At 43.6% G+C, this 27,288-nt stretch overlaps 1 protein-coding gene across 9 annotated transcripts in view; it reads right to left on the bottom strand.

Annotated features, from left to right (window-relative positions):
* Positions 1 to 27,288, bottom strand: part of FARP1 (FERM, ARH/RhoGEF and pleckstrin domain protein 1) — a 329,042-nt gene that overhangs the window by 33,287 nt on the left and 268,467 nt on the right. For all 9 annotated transcript variants that reach the window (XM_037896136.2, XM_037896146.2, XM_043534898.1 and 6 more), the window contains 3 exons: positions 26,857 to 26,946; positions 24,243 to 24,376; positions 2,671 to 2,752 (listed from right to left, as the gene is read on the bottom strand). In XM_037896136.2, coding sequence (XP_037752064.1) covers positions 2,671 to 2,752; positions 24,243 to 24,376; positions 26,857 to 26,946 — 306 coding nt within the window. The remainder of the gene's footprint in view (positions 1 to 2,670; positions 2,753 to 24,242; positions 24,377 to 26,856; positions 26,947 to 27,288) is intronic.

Here is a 27,288-nt window from a genome sequence, read left to right as displayed (position 1 = left end):
AATTCATCTTTAACTTGGTGCTTTTCCATTGAGAAGAGGGGTGGGAATCCAGAGGGACAAAGGATATATAAGTGGGTGGAACAGAACAAAGGGGGCGGCCATCATGAGAAATCCCCTAGCTACCACCTGAGCCGGAACAAGGCCTGTATCGGGGAAAGGATTGTGCCCAGACTAGGAAGGCGTCGAGTCTGTGAAAGAAACTTATTGAAACATCTCTGAGGGTGAGATTTTATCTTTATTCAGTTTTATTACTGTACTAGGCTTAGACTTGCGTGTTTTATTTTATTTTGCTTGGTAATTCACTGCCAATTACCAATTCACTTGGTAATTCACATTTGCTTGGTAATTCTGTCTGTTACTACTTGGAACCACTTCAATCCTACTTTCTGTATTTAATAAAATTACTTTTTACTTAATATATACTCTGGGTTAATTAATAATACTGGGGGGGGGGGAGAGCTGTGCATCTCTCTCTATTACTGTTATAGAGGGTGAACAATTTATGAGTTTACCCTGTATAAGCTTTATACATGGTAAAATGGATTTATTTGGGGTTTGGACCCCTTTGGGAGTTGGGCATCTGAGTGTTAAAGACAGGATCATTTCTTAAGTTGCTTTCAGCTAAGTCTGCAGCTTTGGGGCATGTGGTTCAGACCCTGGGTCTGTGTTGGAGCAGACTGGCATGTCTGGCTCAACGAGACAGGGTGCTGGAGTCTCAAGCTGGCAGGCAAAGCAGGGACAGAAGTAGTTTTGGCACATCAGTTGGCAGCCCCAAGGGGGTTCCTGTGATCCAACCCATCACACTTGGATCAATAGCCTGGTTTTAAACAGGCTCGGGGCCTTTCTTCTGACCCGGCAAACAGATAGGACCCCTGGTCTATGGAGGGCCCCAATACTTAGGGAAAGGTTGAAAGGACTGGGCCAATTGAGATCTCATAAGACTGTGTGCTTCCTCTGAGCTGAAGCTGTGATGAGCTTGAAACCACAAGGAAACCCTTAGGTGGGGCCTGGAAGGATGTGTAAATCAGAGCCCATGTTAGGGTTGCACTGATCGCTGGCAAGCTTCTTAGGATGTGTGTAGATTCTTTCATTGTTTTTAATGTGTTCTCTCTGTACTGCTTTTACCTTAAGAATAAAATAGGCTTGCATAAAAAGAGCTGCGTGGTAACTTACAACTGTGGGCATTAACTGTCCCTGAAGGGGAAGCAAGCTGGTGTGCTTAGGGAACCTGTCTCTGCTGGGAATAACACAGTGAAGGCAGGGGACTGTGCAGCCTGGGGATACCCTGATCGGAAGGGAGAGACACGTAGGTTTCCATGCAAGAAAGGCAACTGCTGGGGAGCTGGAAGCCTGAGAATGGGTGCCCTTGCTGTATCACTATGGGTAGACAGAGGTCCAGCTGCCCTGAATTGTGATCACCTCCACCTACTTGGCAATGGGGACTTAGTAGCCCTTCTCTCTGCTGTGGAATTGAAGTCTGGTACTGCAGCTAGCAAGTGCATCAGAAAGGGGATTAATGAGCAGGAAGAGCTAGCTAATATCTGTAAAAACACTTCAAGATCCTTGGATGAAAGGCCCTGTGTAAGTGACTCTCTCTTTTGCCAAAGGTAGGAGAGGGAATCTCTTTTATTGGCCCAACTTCTGTTGCTGAGAGAGACAAGCTTTCGAGAAGTAGGTCCAATAGAAGATATTACCTCACCCACCTTGTCTCTCTCATATCCTGGGACCGACAGGGCTACAACAACACTGCACATAGCTCTTTTGTCAGGCATTCTGCTATTACAGTGCTTAGTGTGGATAGCTAAGGTTACATAGGTAACTCTAAAGCAATTTTTTAAAGAGAAAATGATATGCAATTATCAGGACTGGACCCACATGTGTTGTTAATAATATAAACATGTGTTACTGGCCTAGATTGTAACGGCCTCCCTGGTGTCTTTAGAGGCTTTTATGTAACTCTGTATTCTTTACTGCACTGCTCAGTAATATGCTACTTCCACAATGCTACTGCAGACGTGCACTGTATAAAAATGGTATGCAAAATGTTCTTGTGGCATACTATAGAAAACAGAGGCATTGTATTGGCCTCTTTGTTTTGGTTTTCAAAAAACAATGTTACCTACGCTGTCATTTATTAAAAGTATCACAGCCAATCTAGAATTGTAGAAGCACAAACAAAGCTTCAAAAGGAAAAAAAAAGGGGGGGTGGGGGTGGGGGTGGGGGGAAGAATATCTAGGACCAGCTTCCCAAAAAGATAGGTTTGCAAATATGTGTCTAGTCGGTATATACCACTGTATAGCTGTTGCTTCTGCAAGTATCCTACTTGCAGGCATACTTGCAGGCACAATTACCTATTCTGTGCTCTCATCTCTATTTGCGCACATAAAACGGGATCTCATTTTGTCTCCTCATCTGAAAGTTTACTGTGTTTGAAAATCTTCTCCTGATTTTGTGTGTAATGCTCCTAAGGATTTTTTGATCACTAAAAAATCAAAGGGCTTGCAACACTCAAACTCTGCCTAAACATTTAGAAATTCATTCAATTAAACCTTTTAAAGAAAAGCTCACACAATAGTCAAAAGCAGCACAAATGGCAGCACGATATTTACATGAAAAGCACGTTGATTCTGACCCATACCAAAGCTTAGTGGTTCTAGGATCATTCCTACCTTCATACTCTGAATGTTCTTTAGCATAACATCACCAATTCTTTGGTAATCTCCTTTAATGTGAGCATTGGAGCGGCCTTCCCTGTCAGCAACAGAAATATCAAAACTTCAGTCATGCGATATAACAGCATAATCACTTGTAGAGCACCAAGAAACTCAATAACTTATTTCTTTCAAAATCCTAAAATTCTGTATTCTCTAGCTCAAAAACCCATGAAGAAGCTTCTTAATGTACTGTTAATTCCCATGTAGAGTACATTCTTCATCTAAATTGGCTTGTACTAGTAACATCAGAGAGGGCATGAACCTAAAAAAACCATTAGGCTTTTAAGGAAAATTGCCAACATTTTTAAAGCTATAAATAGGGAAAGTTGGGGGGCAGGAGGACAAATAGGGAAGACTTTAAAATGCTATTGCAGTTCATTGGGCATTGATTGTAAAGAGGAGGAAGAAGAAATTTTTTTGTTAAAAACCAAGAATTGTATCCCCAGCAGGGACTGCTGATGTATATGTTCTAAGAACCCTTCTACTGTTGGAAGGGGAAGCAGCCCGCAAGGTTGCCCGGCATTCAGATTCATTACAGAAGTGTCACATATTCACAGGAAACATTCCTGTCAAGTCTCTCCTTTTTCATATTTAAAAATAATGCAACCACCGCCCCAATCAGCCTAGACTTCCTTTAGCCAGTGCTAATGCATGTTGCAGTGGGCACTCAGTTTGGGATAACCGTAACTCCTGGTGACAAAGGATTATTTGTTTCTAAATGTGTGTGAGAGAGATATGGGGCTGGGGGGGGGGCAGAATTAAAGGCGATACACATTCAATTTCCCAAAATCATAAAAATACATCACCCCAGAGAACAGTGAAGGAAATTAATGAATTTAAGATTCTAATGGTCATTGAATTGAACTGGTCTGAGCTGAGCATTTCAAAACAGACAGGAACAACCACTAGGGGCATGAGGGAAGCACAGACTGACAGCCTAGTTAAAAAAAAATGAAGAAGGAAAAAAGTCTTCCTCAGTGCAGCTTCAATTGTTAGCATATTCTCACTCAATGGCCTCAGATTTTTAAATTTTGTTAAACTACCAAGTGTGAGGTTGAGGGGTGGGGGAATGTTGAATTCATCCCTGGGGTGAACGTGTACAATTCTACTGAAGGAGCTGCACAGACCAAAAAGGCAGACATCCGAGATCTAAAATAACAATGATGAGATCAAATTTAACTCAAGGAAATGTTCAGATCTCTGCTTTAAAACTAAACACATTTCTCGATTTTCATTCACCTGTAGTTATTCATCTCATTCAAACACATCTAGATTTTTACTTTAGGAAAATTCTATTTGCACTGAAGTATGAATAAATGGAAGACAAAATCATAAATCTTTTCATTCCTTAACAAACGGAGTGTTGTCAGACATATTCTACAATCAGTGAATTACTGAAGATGTATGTGTAGCTAAAGGATACCCATAGAATAGAGAGAGAAAATGGGTTTTTCATAATCCCTCTATTATAATCGAATGTAAAAATATTCGGGGAGATATTATTTTGTAAAGATGTATGCATTTGTGGTTAATGGCTACGCTGGATAGTCTTTTGTGCATTCTTCTCTTACTGAAAAATATGGAGGGTGCAGCACATAATGCAGAACAGTAATATCCTTCAATTTACCCCACAGACGACAAATAGCTATACAGGGTTATGTTAAATTGCTTCAGGTTCGTCTCAAATGGCACTGAACACCACTGAGTGGTTTCATATGCTGTCTTTAATTATTTTCTATTGTATTAATTCCCCCCTGCAGTAGCTTCAAGCGAACATGCTTATTTCAGCAGTTCATGACAAGATAGTTTAAGTTCTTTGAAATCAGAAGTTACACTGGGGTGAGAAATAGGATGTTAGTCTTGTGTAACCATGACTTCTAATTAGCTCTGCCAGGTTGGCAAAAGCTGTAGTTTAAATAACCAGCTTGTCTTTCATTCTGTCTACTCAAAATGTGTCAGATATATCTGGGAGATTGGGGTCTTCTGCAAAAGATAATAGAGGTGCATATGACCATCAGAATATTAAAGTTTCCACATGACCTGAGGAGGGAAAGAAATACAAGCTTGCTTCTCTACTGAGCTTTACACTAGCAAGTCCCTTCCTCCTCCCCAAGTACATAGTTCTCCTTCCTGACTCTGTTTTTCATCCAACAATTTCCCATGCTGAAATTTCTCCTCAAGTTATGATTAAAACTTTTATCTCACTGAAGCCTTAGTCAAAGGGGACATGCACTAAATTTGCAGGCAACGCTCAGCAAGCTTGCCTGGACGTTCTACGCTTTTACAGTTGCACAAAATTCTCAGAAATGTCCAAAACAAAAGAAGAAAATTACTGCCAGCAGTGACGTGGGTGCTGGCTGACTATCAACAGAACTCTTGCTTTATAACCATTATTCTCCTCCCTAATTTTTTGTCATTGTTTAAAATCCTTTTCATGTTCCTGCATTTAATTCAATTAAATGAACGTCAGCAGCTTGGTACCTTGTTGGCTTATTGCCAAGATAGATATTAACTACAATTTTACAGAATTATTCTGATGAGAGAATTGCTTTGCTGGAGTTGATTCTATGCTTAGTCTGGCTGAAATCTGCCCTGGAAGATTTCTTTATATACTGTCCACTAGCTATAGGAGGCCTGACCACATCTATGTAAGGGCTCCCATTGACTTCCTGGGCTTTGGATCAGGCCCTTGGTGAAATACTTCACTAAACAAGTTAGCTCCTTGCAGCCTAAAAGTTTATCCCTACCCCATTACAGCCAGTGCACTCTGCCAATGCTCCATTATTCAGTCACCTGAAACAACCCAAATCCTGTAGCCGGAGTATTTCCTTTCTACACTTCACCACCACAGTTGCCCAAAGCTCCTCTCAACAGCCTGGTGGTTTTCAAATCTTTCTGTGTAGCTCATGAGAACTGACTCAGTGTGGCAGGGAAGGTGGGGGATTAGCAGGACAGGTAGTCCATAAAAGATGCATTTCTCTCCCAAAGAGGCTGGCAGCGTGATGATGGACTGAACCCATTGCAATAGCTCAATAAGAGATGATGATAAGCCAACAGAGGTGATGATAATCTCAATAGTAGCTGGCATCCCACTAAAATGGACAAAAAATCTAGACTGTTGTGAAGCCTTACAAAGCAGGCAGATAGGATAGCTCAACAGCCTAAGCCCTTGTCCATCCTCTTTGCTTGCAACTTCCTCCCACACAGATGTTAAATCTTCTACCGCAAAAATTAATTTCTGAACAGTCAGGCAATTAAAGATTTAAAAACAAAAACAAACCCCCACCACACAATCATTTGTGGTTCTCTAATATCAAGATTCCAACAGTGTGTGACTCCTCCAAACAATAACATTTCTACAAAATAGAAGTAACTGCAACATATTATTCACAACTTTATTGAAACCCCTCTTTTAGATCTTGAAACCTGATACCATTCCACCACTTAGCCACAATGACAATACGGGCCTTATAAATACCTAAACCAGATAGCTTTATCTGCCTGTTTAGATATTTGTACCACTGTATCACCATGAGATCTGAGCCTGGCAGAAAGAGGCTGACCTCTCAACTGCTAAACACACCTTTGTTAGTTAGTTTTAGGGGTTTTTTTGTAACAGAGAAGGAATGACATTGAACCTTGCTTACATGCCCTGATATTCCTAAAGCTACTGTCTTAAAAGGCTTCCTCCTAGTACTAAAAAGCTTCTCTCATTAGAATGAAATAAAGTCTGTAAATGCAAAATTTAAAATTTCTTTGCCATTATGAAACTGTTTGATTATTTTTAAAAGTATAAAAAAAGCTATTGTTTGATGGAGCTCAAGTGCTGGATTTTGTCTGTTAAGTTATTAAACACACAGGGAATTCTCCTGCAGTAGTTGAAGCAATTGAACCAATGTACAAATTACAAGGACACAAGGGGAAATCTAAGGTTAGTAGAGTTAAAAAAACAAAACAAACTTCTTATTGTCCTTAAGTATATTAAGGAATAAAAAGAATCCTAACAGTAGTACTGCCCTATTAGTAGATGGAAATGGAAGAATTGTCAATAATACAGATAAGGCAGAAATGTTCAATAAATATTTCTGTTCTATATTTTGGAAAAAGCCAGATGATGTAGTCATATCGCGATGATAATGATGAAAGCCTTGCCATTCCAACAGTAAGTTGGGAAGATATTTAGCTGCTGCTACTAAAGCTAGGCACTTTTAAAATGAGCACGTCCAGATAACTTGAATCCAAGAGTTTTAAAAGAGCTGGCTGAGGTGCTCTCTGGACAATTAATTTTGATTTTCAATAAAGCTTGGAATGCTGGGAAAGTTCCAGAGGCCTGGAAGAAAGCGAATGGTGTACCAATATTTTAAAAGGGTTAGCAGGACAACCCAGGTAATTACAGTCCTGTGAGCCTGAAATTAACCTTGAGCAAATTACTGAAGTGGCTGATATGGAACTTAATTAATAAAGAGTTAAAGGTAATATAATTAATGCCAATCAACACGAGTTTAGGGAAAACAGATCCTGTCAAACTAACTTGATAACTTTTTTGGTGAGATTACAAGTTTGGCTGATAAAGGTAATAGCATTGATGTAATATATTTAGACTTCTGTAAAGCATTTGGCTTGGGATATATATACTTGGGAGCTGGGAACAGGTTTGCTTGAAGCATGCACCAAGCACATAGTGCTGAGAGTGGGGTGAGGAGCTATGGAAGGCCAGTGCATGGCACAAGCCCACAAGTGCTGAAACTGGAGCAGAGGGGATGAGAACACCCTCAGAAAAATGGAGCAGTTCACACCTTTCAGAGCTATTGTTTCACACTGTATTCATCTCCATGGGATGCTCTCATTCATCTGAGAACATCTAATTGAGATAAATGGACCCCTTCACACCTCTCTGAGCCTCCTGTGCTGCAGATGGATGTGTAGAACCTCTTCCCAATACAGGAAGCCCAGATCTGGGGTAGGGACTCTGCAGCTTCATTCTCCTGCCCCTTCTGTCTCTAGCTGGTCCTTGCACTCCTCTCAACCCCATCACCTTCCCACCTCCTCAAGCTTACAAGGAGCATGGAGTGCCAAGGAGGAAAGTGGAGTTGGTATGAATGCGGGGGGCTCAGAGCGGTGTGTGCATGCATGTGTTGGGGCTTGGAGCAGCAGGGAGCCTGGGGGTGATCAGAGCAATGGCATTCCCAGGAGGGAATGTGGGAGGAGTCAGTGCAGTGTTGGAACAGTGGAGGGGAGCATGGGGAGTTGAAGCAGTGAGGGGGAATATGTGGGGAAGTGTTGAAGCAGTGCAGGGAAGAATGGGACAGGAAGGAAAGGGTCCGAGCTGTGCAGTGTGGGATGCTGGTGGGGCTTCAGCTCTTTTCCCCCCCGAACACCCAACCATCCATGCCCCCTACGATTGCCCTCCCCTTCAAAACATGACCCCACTGACTCCATTCTAGTCCCTGCATCCTCTCCCCAGTTCCTCACCCTGTGACCCCCTGACAATGCCTGCCTCTCCCCCGGGGAAGAGGGTGAACCAGGTTTTTCTAGATGTGTAAGGAGGTGAGAGATGATGCAGGGGCACTGAAGGCACTAGCATGCAGCCAGTGCATCCTGTGACTGGCGTGATCATTGCCAAGGAGCCCGAGGCGCTAGAGGGGGAGAGCTGGGTTGTGGTAGATGGGGGATGCCGAGAAAATTAATTTTTAAAAACCCAAGAAAATTAAATGCCCCAAATCTTCATTAATGCAGAGTTCAGTTGCCCAATAGTGCCTTATGCTCTTCCAGAAAGTTAGCTAAGCTACAAAGCTCTGAAAGCCAGGAATTACAGATTTAAGGTAAAGCACTGCCCTCCTCCCCTTAACTCTGCCCTAAATGAGGAATACCCCAATGTGCTGATAACACACACACTAGCACTGTACCCTCACAAAAGCAACAGAACACTTTGGGAACACAGCACACACACACACTGTAGGACAGAATCTGAAACTTTCTCTTTGCTAAGGCAAAACGTGTGTTTACGTCAGGTATAACAAACAGGAGCTACCTATACCTGGCCTACACTCAAACACTGAGCCTACCCCACACAAAGAACAACTACCTTGCTAAATGTAACAACCCCTTCCCCTTGCCGTGAGGATTCTGTCTTAGCCACTACTTTCAGTTACTCCTCAGTAGGGGTCACCGAATGCAATTAATAGGCAGCAGTTTTAAAACAAACAAAAGGAAATATTTTTTCACACAAAGCACAGTCAACCTGTGGAACTCCTTGCCAAAGGATGTTGTGAAGGCCAAGACTATAAAAGGGTTCAAAAAAGACCTAGATATGTTCATGGAGAATTGGTTCGTCAATGGCTATTAGCCAGGATGGGTAGGGATGGTATCCCTAGCCTATGTTTGCCGGAAGCTGGGAATGGGTGACAGGGGATGAATCACTTGATGATTACCTGTTCTGTTCATTCCCTCTGAAGCATCTGGCATTGGCCACTGTTGGAAGACAGGATACTGGGCTAGATGGACCTTTGGTCTGACTCAGTATGGCAGTTCTTATATTCTCACTGAGCCCTGGAGTCTACCGTCGGGAATGCTGACAGTACACAACACAAGCATACCCCGTGCCTAGTACTGATACAACCTACAGAATTCAGTGCTGAAATGAGGCATACTTGATCTTTTGAAGTACACATGCACCTCTCTTCATATCACAGTAACCTGCTCCAACTACTCCTTCCCTCGCTCAGTACAGCTACACCTAACACAGTACAGGCAGTCAGAGCGCAGGCAAATACATGCTGCAGTTCAAATCTACGGAACGCAACACCACACAAACAATGGCACATTCGTAGTCATTCTTTATGTCTTCTTACCCTGGCACCCCCTTACTGAACCATTCCAGTGGCTATTGCCAGATCCATGGGACTAGTTAAGGTTGTGTTGTGGGAGTGGCACATCCCTTAATGTTGTATTGCTTGATTTTCCAAGGTTTGCGCACAGCTGAACTTGACATTCCAGAAAGGCATGTGGCACCATCAGGGAACCTTCACTCTGGGATAACCAAGTTTGGGGGCATTTAATTACCATAAATTTTAGTAATTTGAGATTCAAGGGCCAGATCTGTCAGCTTTCTACCCAACCCATTTACTGATTCTCAGACCAGCAGAAAACCCGTTTGGCCCCTAGTGCAAGTTAGAGCAATCTTATCCAAGTCATGGCCCCTGGAACAGTTGCATTCAGCCATCCCAGAATACCAGAGCACAGCAAAGCCAGGCTCATTCCCTTCTGTCCTGATACACTCTCAGCAATGCCACTGTGCCAGGGGAGGAGGGCAGTGGGAGCAGGTGGCATAGAGCTGATCAGAGATTTCCCTGTGCAAGTGAAATCTCCAGTCAATGTTACAGCATCTGTCTGTCCATGTAGGAGGAAGGATAGAGTAGGGGTTGAGGATCTGTCCTGTCCTGTTTAATGTGGGGAGCTGACTGAGCAGGTGTCATGGTACAGTGGGATTGGAATATTTTTGCTTGTGTTTTTCTCTGAAGCAACCTAGTGGATTTCCTTAAGGATGCTGCTTTTCTCTTACTTTATTAAGTGGTCTGAGAGCAATGTTGTATTTAGAACAATGGGTTTGAAAAGTATTAATAACCTAGCCTCCAAATGGTATTTGTTTGTTTATTTTAAAGGACCATGGCACCCACTCCTTCAGTAACACCCACATGAGGGTAAAGAGGCTCCAAGAAACCTCACAAGGCGAGCCCTGTAGCACTTCCAATAAACACTGTTTCAGCGAGGAAAGTCTGAGCCTTCAAACCTCAAGGCTCAGGAAGACCCATGGAGAAAGGAACGCATGGAGAAGCTCCAACTCAGCATCACGCTGGGGTTGCCAGGAATTAAAGATTTATTTTTAATTAAAGATTATGTCAAGTGATGAAACCTCCAGAAATATGTCCAACAAAAACAGGCATCCTTAGCAAAGCTTCCCCCTTCTCCCTTCCTACTGCTACGGTGGCTCTTTATGGGGGACTTCTTGCCTCCTTCTCCACCCAGGGAGACACAGATCTTGGGGAGGATGCAGCACTGCCGCTTGTACAAGGAAGGAAAAGGGGAAGGAGATGACAATGGAAGCCAGTTCCTTACTGGCTCAGGTCAAGTCTTAAAAGCTGCTATGGAGTCAGGAGGTTACTGATCCTTAGAGCACCTGAGTGCCTGACTAGCTCTCCCTGCTCCCTCCAAAGCATTCACTTATGGCTTCCTGTGCTGCCTGCTCCCTTTCCCTGCCAATTTCCTTCCACAGGCTCCCAGGATTTGGTGCCCCCTCTGTCCCCCATGCCGGATCAGATGAGCAACAGGGAAGTTCCCCTGGAGACTCCAGGGTTTGGAATCCTCCCAAGACCTCTACAAAGAGTGACAGACTAAACACAGACCCACCAATCTGTGGATACAAGAAGCACTGAGCAGACGCCTCAGAGCTCAACAGACCTTAAATCCATCCACACAGTGCACAATGGGGTCCTAGGCCATGACTGAGGCTTCAAGGCACGCCAGTAATACATAAAATAACGATAACGATAAATGAAACATCTTAGAGAATGTTTCCTGTGTTTGTCTGATCTCAGGGAAATGAGTTTTGGGTGCTGCTCCACTCTGGAGAAAAGTCTGATGGAAACAGCTACGGGGTCAACAGGATAAACAAATTACTCTGGAGGGAAATGCGCTCAGGAAGAAGCGTGTACAAAGTGAAAGATTTCTCTGTGGTAAACCTTTCTCCCCTCCACCCAAAGAAACAATGCAGAGAGAATAAAAATAACCCCTTGTGCTGTCTTATTTCTTTCACAGCATAAGACACAGAAGTAGACAATAGAGTCCTCCCTGTGCTGTGCCCTGAATGATATCTCATAGTTTGCTGAGGGAAAAAGAGGCTCATTTGTTGTGTGTCAGTGGCAAAATAGTTCTGTTTGCTCTTTGTTTTCACGGATCACTGTTTGAACATGGAATTGATCTGCCAATGACAGGATATAGAGTTCTCAACTCAGGGCCTGGGTATTAAGAGTTTTCATCAGGAGGTGAATTCTGACTCTTTTAATTCTATATAATAGGCAATAGCTGGTACCCCATATACACCCGGTGCTGTAAGGCAAAGACTGTACTGCGGGCAGGAAGGAGGCCTATAATAAAAGGTGATATATTTATTGGAGATATAATATAAAGCAGGCAAAACTCCCACCTCACTCCAAACCGTGGGAGGGATTGTCCCATCTACTGCGGCCCTTGTACAACTGCTGTAGTAGCAAAAAAGAGCTCAAAGAACCCTGCAGCTGGCCAGGGGAGAATTCAAAAAAATATTAATTGTGTGGTTAACATTATATTACTCTAGCCAATGACCATGTGATCCCCTTTACTCATTCTGCACCTCTTCCTCTTCCCTTTGTTTTGTCCGTCTTTGGCTCTCAGCTTTTCAGCTCTGGGTATTTTCTGTGCCTCTGTGCAGCACCCAGCATGTTCTAGGCACTAGCAGAAAATAATGGGAATAACCTGGTGCCATGAGTACTATAATTATGGCATAATCTGTAAGGGTGTTCATGACAGCCATAAGGAGCAACTAGCATAGGGTCTGTCTTTTCCCGGTTGGTCTTTTCCCTCTTTTCCCCCTGTGAACATTTTGGCTCCATTCAATTAGGCTGAGATTTGCAAAGATGCCTGGGGGATTTGGATGCCTTTCAATTATCATAGGGAGCCGGGCATCCAAATCCTGCAAGTAGCTTTGAACATCTCAGCCTTAAAGACCAGATGTTCAATGAAGAACCTGGACAAGGAATCTGAATTTCCAGAAACATCCTCCAAACATTCAGCCCTTAAGTGACTTACTTAAGGTACACTTATTCTGGGGAATGATATATGTGCACAGCATGTGGAGAAATGAGGTCTCCAAACACAGCAAGATCAACCTCCCATCTCACCAGACAACATTTTTAATAAAGAGAAGACCATGTGTATCCAGACAGATTCTACTGGTTCTGGCTCTTCAGTTACTATGTGTAGCAGCTTGATGGTCACAAGAAACTTCACCAGCAGGAACATAAGGGAGGACATTTATGCAGCATTCTTCTACTTCTTTCACATCAGAAAATATTCTTAAATTTCATTCTGAACAACACTGAGTACTGTGTCATTGTGAAGATTTTAAGACTGGAGGAGGAGACTGGCTTATTTCTATTGATAAGCAATTCAATTTTTAACACTATATTATATGATGCTAAAAACAACCAGTTTGCTCTATATACAGAGACTCTGAAAGCAGCTATTTTGGGTCTTTGAACAGAGCTCCTCTATTTTTCCTCAACCCACACTACTTCAGAGACAGGGTATGTTCTGTAGCAAGAACATACTGTCTCAAACTGCCAGGGAATACTCTTATAGGAAATGGTAATTTGATGGTGAAAATAAATCAGGAATAATATTAACACACATTCCCTAAAAGGCAACTTAAAATTCAGTCACAGCTCTGGGAAAAAGTAAAAACTATTTTCCCATGCTAATTTTCCCCCTACTGTTACTCACACCTTCTTGTCAACTGTTTGAAATCAGGGCCATTCTGATTATCACGACAAAAGTTTTTTTTCTCCTGCTGATAATAGCCCACCTTAATTGATAGTTTCATTACAGTTGGTATGGCAACACCCATTTTTTCATGTTCTCTGTGTATATATATCTCCGTACTGTATTTTCCACTGCATGCATCTGATTCAGTGGGTTTTAGCCCAAATAAATTTGTTAGTCTCTAAGGTGCCACAAGTACTCCTAGTTTGGTTTTTTTTGCTGATACAGACTAACATGGCTACCACTCTGAAACCAATTAGCACTGTGTTAGTGACCCTGCTTGCAATAAAGTCACCCAAGACTGACCTAAAAAATATTATGGGCTTGGGGATAATACCTCCACCTGGTCTAGTTAGCTTCCCAGAAAACCATAAATGAAGACTAGGAAGACCTGCCTCTATATAAGCTCTCAGCTGATTCCTTATTGAAGTGTCGTATTTCATAAAGGTTCCCAGTCAAAACTATGCCTTCTAAACAGAACACAAAAAACCTGGCAGACTAAAAACATGAGATTAGATAAAAACAAAACAATTTGGAAACATGATGACAAAGAGCCTGCTCATGCTGCTAGACCAAAGGCTGTCTCATGACTCCTCTCGTCAACCCCTCCTCTTCCTTAACCTCTATTGCAGTTATTCTCCCAAGGCAAGACAGATTACACAGTACATCTTTCAGAGGACAACAATGCCACCACTAAATCAGCCAGACACACCCCACCAACAACTGCCATGGTTTAAGAGGTGCAAGCCAAGCCCTAGTCAGCCCTGTGAGTGAGAAACCTGGATCAGATTGAATATGCAGCTGGTCCATTCCATACAAACAAGATATTAAGAGCGCATAAAAGAAGACGATAGAAAGTAAAACTGAAAATATTACCATGCTATTACAGTGACCTGGCTTGGCTCTGCTAATTTTGAGGCAAGGCAGAGGCAAACCAAGACAAAACGGAGAATTTTAAATTTTTAGAACTTTATAAGGGAAACCCCAAAAATTGTACCAGAAGCATAAATAACATACAACCTTACCAAGTACTTACTTTTATAATAATAAACTATAGGTTACCAACACATTAACCTTTGCGAGTTTGCACACACTACTCTTCCTCACTCTGTGCAGTTAATACCAAAGGCATTGTTATTAACAAGAACAAAAGAGATTACTCAAACACTCTGTGTCACTTGAGAGAAAAAACAACTTTTCCTCTCTTTGGCTGTAAGTCCAGCTCCATTCCTGCTGTCCTGTTCTTTGATGCTCTTTGGTTTGAAGTGCTCATTCAATAGCCCTGTGGCTGTGCCTCTTTTCCCCGAGTTTATCTGCAAGTGGGGTTTCTTCAGTTCATGAGCCCTCACTTGTCCATTAGGCACCTTTGAACTGTATTCCCTCAACAGATGTTCAGACAGTCATTCTGTCTGGTCATTTACTTCATGTCCTTTGTGGGTGGGCTTTGCGTTCACTGTTTTCAGGATCTGTTTTCATCTAACACAGCTGTTTGATCAATACACTTTTTCAGCAATTATATTTCCTTTCAGTTTTTTCCTTTGGTACTCTCTCTCCAGTATGTCTGTGGATTTTATTCCCTCTACTAATACTGACTGTTCGCATACGCACGTCTGTTTTCTTCCTGCTTCTCCTGACCTGAAACTTTTCCTATTTTCCTTCTTTCCCCCTTCGCATTTCCCAGTGCCCTACTTTTAGTCTCCTGTTGGTCTATTTTATCCCCTCACCCCCAGGTCATCTGCTAGCTCCGCATCCTTCCCTCTTTCTCTCACAGCTTTTTCCAGCTGTCCCCTTCGGGCGGTTTCCAAGCCCCCACCCCAGCTCAAACTGCCCTCTCCTGAGCGCTCTCTCTCTATGCTGCAGCAGGGGCTAGTCCCAGAGCCAGGGTTACTATACTATTACCTAATATAATCTAATGGATGAGAAGGGTTGATCCTCCATTCTGTGCGAGCGGGGATGTGGGTGTAATAGGATAGCAGTTGTAACTCTCTGATCCGGTTCTCCAGCAGAGGCTAACTTACTCCTGTGGAGGATTGGACATGGCAGAGCCTCCTCACCTTCCCAGCAACACTTTTGCCCTTATGCTGTTGCGGGGGGGGGGGCGGGGGGAATGCAGCAGCAACTACACTGCTTCCACCAGCTTTATACCAGCATTTTCTATCTCTGGCTGCTCCAAGGCCACGGGGCCTCTTGTGATAATTGAATGAAGCTAAATCTGCACAAGCCACTCTTAGGCCGAGGTAAGATTGCCCATGTAATGGGGCGGCACCGTTATCACTAGACCCATTTTGAAACAGACTTAGTTAAATCAGTACAATTTCTGTATACAGACAAGCCTTAAGCAAAACCATTTTAAGCAAGGGTTAAAGGGTAAAGAAACCTTTACATTAAGGGTTTAATAAGACTGATTTTTAAATCGATTTAGTCAAACCAGTGCAATTATTTAAGACAGACAAAGAATGACATTTTCAAAAGTGCCTAGCTGCCTTAGTAGCATATGTCCTATTTTCAAAAGTGATTTAGGCACTTTGGAACCAAGTCTCTCTGAAAGTCACTGGGACTTTGAGTTAGGCATTTAGGGCTATCCACAAAGAGATTTAGGCGCCTAACTCTTCCTTAGGCACCTAAATCCAAAATTTAGATCCTTAAAACTCACTTAATAACCCTATAGGCACCTAAATGTCTGCTGATAAAGTCCCATGATGCCTAAATTTCTGCCACTGGGTATGCACACTCCCACCTAAGTCCTGACACCAGGGTGTCTAGCTCATGCCTAAACTCTGTTGGGATCCTCAAATTAGGTGTTGCCCTGCCTCTCTCACCTACCGGATCAGGCCTCACACAAAATTGTGTTGGTGGTGGCTGAAGCTGTTCCACTTTATGTAAATATACAGAGACCGTGCGAATGACTCTATAGCCCAGTGGTTAGGGCACTCCCTGGGAGTTCAAGTGCCTGTTCCAATGACTGTTTAATTACTTATACACAATGGACCATCTTCCTCACAAGAGAGTTTGAAAGAGGGCCCCCCCCCACATCTTGGTTTGGGCACTCGTCTACAGCGAGGGAGTCACAAGTTCCAGTCCCAGCTCCACAGATGGGGGAACTGATCCCGACTGTTCCACATGCTGGGCGAATGCTCTAACTAGCTACTGGGCCAAGGGTTACGGGGGGCACTGCCATCATTTTTTCTGAGCAAGGATTTAGGGGCCCTGACTCCAGGAGCAGGTTCACAGCTGAGAATCTCAAGTGGAGATAGGCACCTCCCTCTGGCCCAGCCTTAAGCACCTAAATCCCTTTTAGGGTCTTAGACCCCCCACCTTCTCCTCAGCATTTCCTACTGGTTAGCTTGGCAGCTTCCTGCTCAGCTTGCTGACTTTTCTGGATCCCATTATTAGACAGTTAACTCTCTCCATGCATTATATGGGGAGCCTGGGAATCTAACTTGGGGTTGTGGATTCTACTGGGCAGCAGGGTGCCTAAACATAGGTGTTGCAACAGAGTTTTAGTCCCCTTTGTATACTTAGCCCACAGGAACCTAAGTCCCAGAGACTTTCGATGAGACTTATGCTCCAAAGTTCATAACCATTTTTTAAAATGGGACTTATGTGCTCTGGAAAATTTTACCCATAGCCTGTTGTGATGCTATATTTGCCACAGCAAAAGAGAACTGCAATCTGCATTACAACATACTGGGTCTGTTTCAGACACTGCAGAAAAGCCATCTCCATTTCAGTGGCGCTGACGGATAATGTGAAGATCAGGAAGACTTGTGCATGCTCTATTTTTTTGAGAGGAGACGTATTGTAACTTGGGGGCTTTCATCAGTCACATACAAGTAGGAGAAGAGACAGCTGAATTTAGTTAGTAGTCTCATATTTGAAAGTAAGATTGGTTTTCCTTTGCGGTTTATGTAAAATATTAAATTGGCTATTCATTCTGGTCACAGTACGCCCTCTCAAGCAAGAGATTGGGACATTTAGCTCATCTTCTCATGCCTCTCCCAGTGTTTTGTATAAGTAGTTTCAAAATTAGCTTTCATAAGTTCTGCCAGTGGAGGGTTGGTGCAAATCCATAAATATGCACCTTTCCCTTGTTAGCTTACAGACTTGTATAAAACGTAGACGATGACTGCAGAGGACAATAAGAACATAAAAATGGCTATACTGGGTCAGACTAATTAATGGTCCATCTAGCCCAATATCCCCTCTTCCAACAGTGGCTGGTGATAGATGCTTCAGAGGAAGTGAACAGAACAGGGCAATTTATCAAGTGGTCCATTTTCTGTCATCCAGTCCCAGTTTCTAGCAGTCAGAGGTTCAGGGATATCCAGAGCATGGGTTGTACCCCTGACCATCTTTGCTATTAGCCACTGATGGACCTATCCTCCATGAAATTATCTAAGCCTAGGTCTACACTACCCGCTGGATCGGTGGGTAGCGATCGACATATCGGGGGTCAATTTACCACGTCTAGTCTAGACGAGATAAATCGATCCCCGAGCACTCTCCCGTTGACTCCGGAACTCCAGCGCCGTGAGAGATGCAAGCGGAGTCGACGGGGGGCAGCAGCAGTTGATTCACTGCCGTGAAGGCGCCACGGTAAGTCCATCTAGGTACGTTGACTTCAGCTACGCTATTCTCTAAATATATATAGCTAAAGTTGCGTACCTCACATCGACTCCCACCCCTCCCCCCCGTAGTGTAGACCAGGGCTAATTCTTTTTTTAATCCAGTTGTACTATCAGCCTTCACAACATCCTTTGGCAACGAGTTCCACAGGTTGACTGTGCATTCTGTTAGGATACTGGCAGCTGAATGAGCAAGAGTAATTATTTCTGCATTTAGGGTTTAATGCCACACAAATACTTTACAGACATCCTAAATCTTGTAGCCTTCCGGACTTGACACACATACTAGAGAGAAATAGCTTTAGATACTTTTAATAAAAACAGGAAGACTAATCTTTTCACAGAGAAGCTAGAAATTTGGCTTCCAGTTCTAACGCACTTTAGAGTCTGCAGTTTGTTCTCTCAGTACTACCAGATGTGGCTCAGAAATGCATTCTCAGTAGTTAGCAAAAACCTCTCAGATTTCAGCATCTGGAGGGCGGGTTCACATGAGGCATTGAGAAGGAAATAGAAGATGACAGGAGTTGAAAAAAATTACTCGAGATCCACTAGCTAGCATGAGCACTAAACTTACTAGAGCTTGAGGATTGTCGTAACAGTGTCAGTATCAGACTTTGTGGATCTCAGCAGGGTTCAGATGGCCCTTTCTCATTCTAAGGTAAATTGAATACTATGTGAGACCTTAAAAACTGGGAATTTCTCCATTGGCTGGGGATTGATGGGGTGCATTAAAGACCCTACATAGAATTTAAAGATATCAGCAAATCCTTTCCCAAACAATTCTAGGAGAAACTCTACAACCTCATCCCCCATGAACTCACCCCAGGAACCTTCTACATGCTTCCAAAGGTACACAAACAAGGGAACCCAGGCAGACCATCATAGCTGGCCTCAGCACTCTTATGGAAGGAATATTAGGACTCCTAGAAACCCTCCTCAAACCTCTCGCCACACAAAGGGTCAGCTTCCTGCAGGACACAAGTGACTACCTCCACAAACTCTGCAACATTAACAGCCTCCCTCAGAACACCATTCTGCTGCCATAGATGTCACCTCCCTGTACACGAACATCCCTCACAATCACAGCATCACAGCCCACCTCAAATATCCACAAGACAATGGACAACGCTCAGAATTCCATCCCAAACACATGGCCAAAATCATTCATTTCAACCTCACCCATAACAATTTTACATTCAACAACATACACTTTGTCCAAACCATGGGTACAGCTATGGCCACCAGGATGGCTCCCAGTATTCCAGCCTCTTCTGAGCCACCTTGAGGAAGAAATTCTGATAAAATGCACCACAAAACCAATAATATACCTGAGATACGTCGATAATATTTTCATCCTCTGGACTGACAACCTAAACTCCCTCACAGATTTCCACCTTAAGTTCAGCAACCACCACCTATTAAACGCTCTCTAAAACACCCACACTAGCATCACCTTCCTGGATACCACGATCAGCTTCAATAAAGGAACGCTACAGACAACTATATACAAGAAACCCACAGATCACCACACTTACCTTCACAGATCTAGTAACCACCCCAAACACCTGAAGAAATCAGCTATCTACACCCAGGCACTCAGATACCACAGAATATACTCTGAGGAGCAAGTCCTGGATATACACCTTAGCACACTTAAAGCCACTTTCACCAGCAAGGACACTCCACCAGAGAAGTATAATGCATCATGGAACAGGCCACCCAAATACCTTGAGAGAACCTGCTTTAATACGGAAATAAAACCCTCTCCGACCATACACCCCTAGTTGTCACCTGCTACCGGGCACCGGAACCCATATGGGGTATCATTAAACAATTACAAACCCATACTCAACAGGGACCACATCCTGAAAGAAATAATTCCTGAACTCCCTCTTCTGGCCTTCAAACAACACCCCCAACCTCATCATCAAAAGCAAGCTCCCCACAGAGCAGGATCCACCAATTCAAAGCAGTATCAGACTTATATACACGTCTCCACTGCTACAGTGATCAATCCCTCCTCCTCCCCAACACATCTTTCAACATCCATGGGTCCTAAAGATTACTATCACAACGTGTGGTGAACCTTATCCAGTGCACTAAATGCCCCAACAACTATTACATGGGTGAAACCAGACAATCACTGTGCACTCGAATGAACTCACACAGGAAAGTGATAAAATACGACTGTGTTAACTACTTATGTTAAACAATCTGGTTCCCCTTATATTTAGCTGTGACACATTTCCCAGACCTGAAGAAGAGCTCTGTGTAAGCTCGAACGCTTGTCTTTTCCAACAACAGAAATCTGTCCAATAAAAGATATGATCTCACCCACCTTGTCTCTCCCACATCCAGGCACCCACACAGCTGCAACAACCCAGTATATTTTAAAAAGGTTCACAGTTAGGGCTCTTTGAGCCAAACCATAATAGTTTTGGGGCTCTCTCTTTGTAAATCAAAAACCCAGGCAGATATAGCAACCATTTCAACTGATGGTTTACAACCCTTCATATCACTATGGCAATGCATCAGCTTGTCTGGGCTATGTCCAGAAAAGAGCTTCCAAAACACAAGAACATTTCCAAAGACAAACAAAAAATATCTCTAAGTAGAGCTAATTACATTTATCTCTGAGTTTAAAAAGCCCAAGATCCTATACTACATGTAACAGCCAAGTAGCTAGCACTGTTTCAAAGCAATAAAAAGAGAACAGCACTGAAAAAACTAAATTCTGGTCCTCACATAAAATTCACACAGAGAAGTCCATATCAACGGAGGGAGCTAGCTGTGCTTTAAAATGAAGTATGTAATTCCAACACCACACTCTGCTTCTTTGCTCCTGCAGCCCAATGTAGGTCCTCTCTCCAGACTAGTATTCAGATGACAATGGGGAACAAAAACTGCCAACATCCTTTCATAGAATCATAGAATATCAGGGTTGGAAGGGACCTCAGGAGGTCATCTAGTCCAGCCCCCTGCTCAAAGAAGGACCAATCCCCAATTTTTGCCCCAGATCCCTAAATGGCCTCCTCAAGGATTGAACTCACAACCCTGGGTTTAGCAGGCCAATGCTCAAACCACTGAGCTATCTCTCCCCCCATTTCATTCATTCCCCATCACACTGGTGAGCTGTGAAACACAAAAAGCACCACAACAAAATATAAAATCCCATATTGATCCCACAAACAGTTCTAGAAACTCCGTGTAGTGCAGATCTTTTTATTCAAAGACCCTCTTTTCCTGTAACAAAGCCCTTGGAGAATGAAGCTTGTTCATGTCTCATGTCTCATGCCTCAGTGAAACTGTTCCACCATTCCTACATATTATTAGAGACAGAGAAATTAAAGAAGTTGACATAGGCCTGGTCTACACTAGAAAATTAGTTTGCTATAACTACATTATTCAGGGGTGTGAAAAATCCACACCCGCTGAGTGATGCAGTTAAACCAACCTGCCTCCTGGTGTAGACAGAGCTATGTAGATGGGAGAATTTGCCTGTTGACCTAGCTACTGCCTCTCGGGGAGGTAGAGTACCTACACTGATGGGAGAACTATCAAGTCCATAGAGGAGAAACTGCAGCAACTGTCTGTCTCGATTCAGGGGTTAGGTGTGTACATGGGAGTAAAAAGACAAGGCTACATTCAGGTGAGGAAAATTTTGCTGAGCTTCATGCTGTCTTCAGAAGAAAATATAGTAAGTGTAGGCTGACAAAGCTCTTAACACCTGCAGGGGTGACTGCAGAATGAGTAACTAAGGCCAACATTTTCAAAAGTGCCCTTTGATTTTAGATACCCCCATTTTTGGATATCCACCTGGAGCCATTAGCAGTAGAATCACAGAATATCAGGGTTGGAAGAGACCTCAGGAGATCATCTAGTCCAAACCCCTGCTCAAAGCAGGACCAATCCCCAATTTTTGCCCCAGATCCCAAATGGCCCCCTCAAGGATTGAACTCAGAACCCTGGGTTTAGCAGGCCAATGCTCAAACCACTGAGCTATCCCTCCCCCCCAGATCTCACAGCTCCCATTAATTCCATTGTGAATGCTTAGCACTTCTGAAAAGTAGGTCCAAGGTGTCTCAAACTACAATCTTTCCTCCCAGAACACAACCAGTGAGCAGATCAAAACCACAACCGTGACTTTATTAGAAGCCATCCAAGCTAGCTGGCCTAAACCACACTCCTGAAAAACTGGCTTTCCTTACCATTGTCTTTTGCCAACACCCTACTTCTCTGCCTCGTACCCACCAAAGTCTTGTGTCATTTTGTTGTAAACTCTGTGGGTCGTGTCTTAATTGCCTGTAACATCCCTTGTACATCTATGGCATTATGAGAACACAGAAATTCCTCTCCTTTGGCTGGCATGTAATAGAGCTTCTCTGTCCTTTTGCAGGTAGGAGCACAGATGGCAGGGGTGGCTTCATTAATGCGGAGAGCTATTCTGCTGGGTCCAGATGCATAAAGGATGTCTAAAAGTTTGTGCTAGGAGTCCTGGATCTCCTCGAGAGAGGAATCTGAAGCTATCCAGTCCCCCTGGAACTGCCTAAAGTAATCAGGGGGAAGAAGGGGGAGAGGGAGAGTAGAAGGTAGGGATGGAGGAGACGCAGGAGTCACTGCTTCATCCGGGCAGGACAATTGGAGTCTTGCTGGTTCCAGCAGAACCACTGGATCTGGAGAGTAATGTTCCTCCTCCTCTTCTGGCAGATCCAGGGGCAGATCTGAGCATCCCCTTAGAGGGGAGACAAGTGGTGACTCCCTGGCATATCAGATCAACTCTGCAGGAGAGCACAGGTCCCAAGACCCCCAATACAGCCAGTAGAAAGGATTAATAGGTGGTTGTGGGGGCCCTCACAGCATGGGGTACCAGCACCTCCAAGACAGATGATGTGGAGGTTGATCCCAAAGCAGTGCAGGTCTCCTGGTGGACATGTAGGGTAGGGGAAGAAAGGTTCATCAGGTGGTTCAGACTCTCTCAACGGGGAGAAGCCTGATTCTGGTTCCAGTGGGGGTACCATCGGTGCCATTGGAGGGGAGATGTATTCTGAGTATGGGACGGGTGATAAACTCCTTCCAGTGGTTCAGTTCCTCTGAGGTGATATCTCTCTGGGGACAGAGAGGCCCGATGGAGGAAGGGATTCCAGATCCAGCTGTGGTCCCCTTGCCCCTGTTGCCATGCCCCCCCTTGTCCCTCCCACCCCCGGAGCAGAGGGGGAGGGGAAGCACAGACGGGTAGGGAGAGGCACGACTCTCAAAAGTTTGGGGACTACTGTCCTAGATCTATACATTTACATTTAGCCATATTAAAACACATATTGTTTGCCTGTGTCCCGCTTACAAAGCAATCCAGATTGCTCTGTATTAGTGTCGTGTTCACTTCATTAATTTACCACTCCCCCATTTTGTGTGTCATCTTACAACTTTATTAGTGAGGATTTTATGTTCTCTTCCAGGTCATTTATAAAAATGTTAAATAGCATAGAACCAAGAACTAATCCCTGCAGGACCTCATTAGAAACATACCCACTCAACGAGGATTCCATTTACAATTATATTTTAAGACCTATCAGTTAGCCAGTTTTTAATCCATTTAATGTGAGTGACATTAATTTTATACTTTCTAGCTTTTTAATCAAAACGTGTGCCACATCAAATCAAATACCTTATAGCACTGATGTAAAGATTTCTATTATTGTTATCAACTAAACTTGGAATCTCATTTAAAAAAAAAGATACCAAGTTAAAGTACAATCTATTTTACATAAACTCATGTTGACCGGTATTAATTACATTACCCTCCGTTAATTCCTTATGAACTGAGTCCCACATCAGCTGTTCCATTATCTTGCCCAGAATCAGTCAGACTGACAGGCCTATAATTCCCACATCATCCTGTTTACCCTTTTTAAATATTGGCACAGCATTAGCCTTCTTCCAGTCCTCTGGATCTTGCCCGGTGTTCTAAGATTTATTGAAAATCCACATCAATTGTCCAGAGAACACCTACACAAACTCTTTTAAAACTCTTGGATACAAGTTCTCTGGATCTGCTGATGTAAAAGTGTATATATTTAGTAGCTGGTCTTTGACATCCTCCAGAGTTACTATAGGAATAGAAAAGTATCTCACATGATAGGAAACTACTAGTTTGTCTCATCAATTGAATTAACCCAAAGCAGATTTTCTTTACACATTCTATTAACAGCCAACATTTGTGATCCACCCAAATGAATCATGACAGCCAACCCATATGGATCAAAAATTTACTAAAGTGGAATGTGGAAATACTTAACTGTGAGATGTAATAGTAATGAATAACATTCTTACCACAGAGCAAGTCTCTGCTCAATTTCCTTCAGAAAACTGGTGTGAAATTTGTGCAAAGGTTCAAAGTTGGAGAAGAGGAGATTCTTCAGCGTTTCTGGCATATAGTCATCTTTACTCACTGTGCTCTGAAACCACTGGAAGGAAAGAACAAAGTGATAAAGGGGAAGGCTGGGGGCAGGGCCTCTCATTTACTCCATCTTTGTGCAGTTACCTACAACCCTGGCTGGCCTCTAAACTACACTATGGCTCAGATTTAGGACAACATTTAAGAAAATACTTAAATCCCATTGAAGTTGATGAGACTTAAGCACATGCTTCTGAATTGGGCCCTATAAATGTAACAACAACAGTAATGAAAGGGGTTATTTATTTCCTTACAGTTATCCACCAGTTCAAGAGATATACAGAATAAATTTACTGCAGTGATACTGGATCTGAGGTCACAATTCTATTTCCTTTATATATCTGTCTTGAAATGTGATGTCCCAAGATAAATACAGAAAAGTAACCTGCATTGCAGAATTAATTTAGCAGATAATTCAGCTACTGTAGATTCATTTACTTCATTGTACTGAAGTGGGAAACTTAATTCCAACCACTTAAACTAATTATTAAAATGTGAAAGTAGCTACTGCAAGTGGCTCTCATAACTGGGTTCACTGATTTTTAAAATTTGGCCTCGACTTTGAAGGGTCGACTGTAGTCTGATTTTCAGGGGTTCTGATTACTTATTGGTCCAAAGTCAATGGAAGCCAAATCCAGCTCAGCACCTCTGATGTTCAGGCCCTAGATCAGAGGTGGGGAAACTCCGGCCTGCGGGACCCTCCTGCCAGGCCCCTGAGCTCCTGGCCTGGGAGGCTCGCCCCCAGCCCCTCCCCCGCTGTCCCCCCTTCTCTGTAGCCTCAGCTCACTGTGCCGCCGGTGCAATGCTCTGGGCGGCCGGGCAGTGCAGTTGCAGAGCCACGGCCTGACCCGGTGCTCTGGGCAGCGCGGCTGTAACGCCGCCAGCCACCAGTGCTCCAGGCAGTGCGGTAAGGGGGCGGGGAGTTGGGGTGGTGTTGGTCAGGGGCAGGGGTGTGGATAGGGGTTGGGGAGGTCAGAGGGCGGGGAACAGGGGGTAGTCAGGAAGAAGGGGGGGTTGGATGGGGCAGGGGTTCTGGGGGTAGTCAGGGGACAGGGAGAAGGGGGGGTTGGATGGGGCAGGGGTCCCGCGGGGCAAGCCAGGAATGAGAGGGGGGGTTGGATGGGGCAGCAGGGGGCAGTCGGAGGACAGGGAATGGCGGATGGGGTAGGAGTCCTGGGGCGGCCGTCAGGAGACGGGTGGAGTTGGATGGGGCAGGAGTCCCGGGGGAGCCGTCAGGGGGGTCAGATAAGACACAGCCTCCCCTAACCAGCCCTCCATACAATTTTGGAAACCCAATGTGGCCCTCAAGCCAAAAAGTTTGCCCGCCCCTGCTCTAGATAGATGAAGGTGGTCACTCAAAGGTCTAACTCAAAGTTAAAGACCACTTTTTAAAATCTGGCCCTGTACATATAACCGTACATTGCAAATGTAGCATGGATAGTACTTGAAAACCCTTTGATTTCACAGGGGTGTGGCACAATAAATACTTGATCCTGTACTGAAATACATGGAAGGGAATTGTTGTGCGCCTTGCAAAAATGGAAGTCCAGAAGTTCACGATCTATGCTGGTACAAGCAGAAGTATAAGTAGGTCAGGATCAAGCCCTCCTGTTTAAATTTATAATGGGATCTTAGATCCACTGGGGTCAATTCTGCTTTGCCCCATTACCCCTTTGTGCTGTGATGGTAGTGTAAAGTGGCTGTCAATGTAGCAATGTAAGAGGGGTTCCATGGAAGGCATAAAGCTGGCCTACCCTGCTTGATGATCCCAGTACCTACTGTGCTTTAGCTATTTTTGATAAATCTTCAGTGGCTCCTAGGGGCCTGTTGCAACTGGCTGTAAATTAGAGCAGCCTTGAAAACTGTACCAGTTTAAACTGGCCCAGGTCCACAATACAGGGAGACACTTCTTCCTTCCCTCTCACCTACCCACACTCTGTGCCGGTACTGCACACAGTTCAGGAAGGACAGATAATTGGTGCCACTGTACATTGAAGGCTTTTTTTTTTTTTTTTACAGTCCCCCTATAGGTCCATAAAGAACATTATTTAAGGGCAAGCCTTGCTTGCCCTATTCATGGAAAACTCACAATGAAATTAATGTTAAAACTTTTCTTAGACTGAACAGGAGGCAATAAAACCAGTTAAAAAAATAAATACAACTTTCTTGGTGAGCTACAATTGTTTCAGGGGACTCCATTACAAATATTGTCTGTGATCTTCCAATTAAAGCCACAGGGTCTGAGCATGTTTTCAGTTTCTAGAAAGCTGTCACTGTACATGTTACAGACAAGCCCTACTGTAAATGTCTACCCTCTGCTTTTTTTGTAAATCTGAAATTCTGTCCTCATTGGAACGATACCCCTGTGCCTGGCATAGAGGATAGAAAATAAGACTATCGTAGAACAGCTAAGGGGTAAATGGGGCAGATAAAGTACCACAGCTGACTCCAGCAGCATATATTTCATGAGTAATACTAAAGTAAACATACCGATGTGATGACTTCAAGGTCCTTCAGGTAAGTTCGCTCTGTGGTCGATACTTCTTTAGCAATGAAGTAAGCTTTGTCAGTTGGAAATCTCTGTAATTGCAAAAAATAAGAAGTTTTGATCTGCTTTAGGGGGCCAAGTCTCCAGTGGAAAAGAGACTCTAGGCAACAATCACTAGGACAATTACAAACTAGCGAGCCTTGCTTGTGCTTATTATGACTGCTTGCTGGAACTTCCCTGTGGAAAATCCCTTAAGAACATCCTTGCAAACAATAGCTGTCTAGGAGTTTGGAAAAGATTTCTTACTGCCATGGTTATTTGCAGTTATTTCTAGTATTCCTCTCAACTTCTTCCACATTCCTGGAACAGGATGTGTTTGAAGCTGAGATGACAACTTTTTTGGACAGTTAACAGTTAGAATCAAACATAACAAA

This window comes from Chelonia mydas, chromosome 1 (genome assembly GCF_015237465.2).
Source record: "Chelonia mydas isolate rCheMyd1 chromosome 1, rCheMyd1.pri.v2, whole genome shotgun sequence".
Lineage (NCBI taxonomy): Eukaryota > Metazoa > Chordata > Testudines > Cheloniidae > Chelonia > Chelonia mydas.
This window is presented reverse-complemented; position numbering and strand designations above follow the sequence as displayed.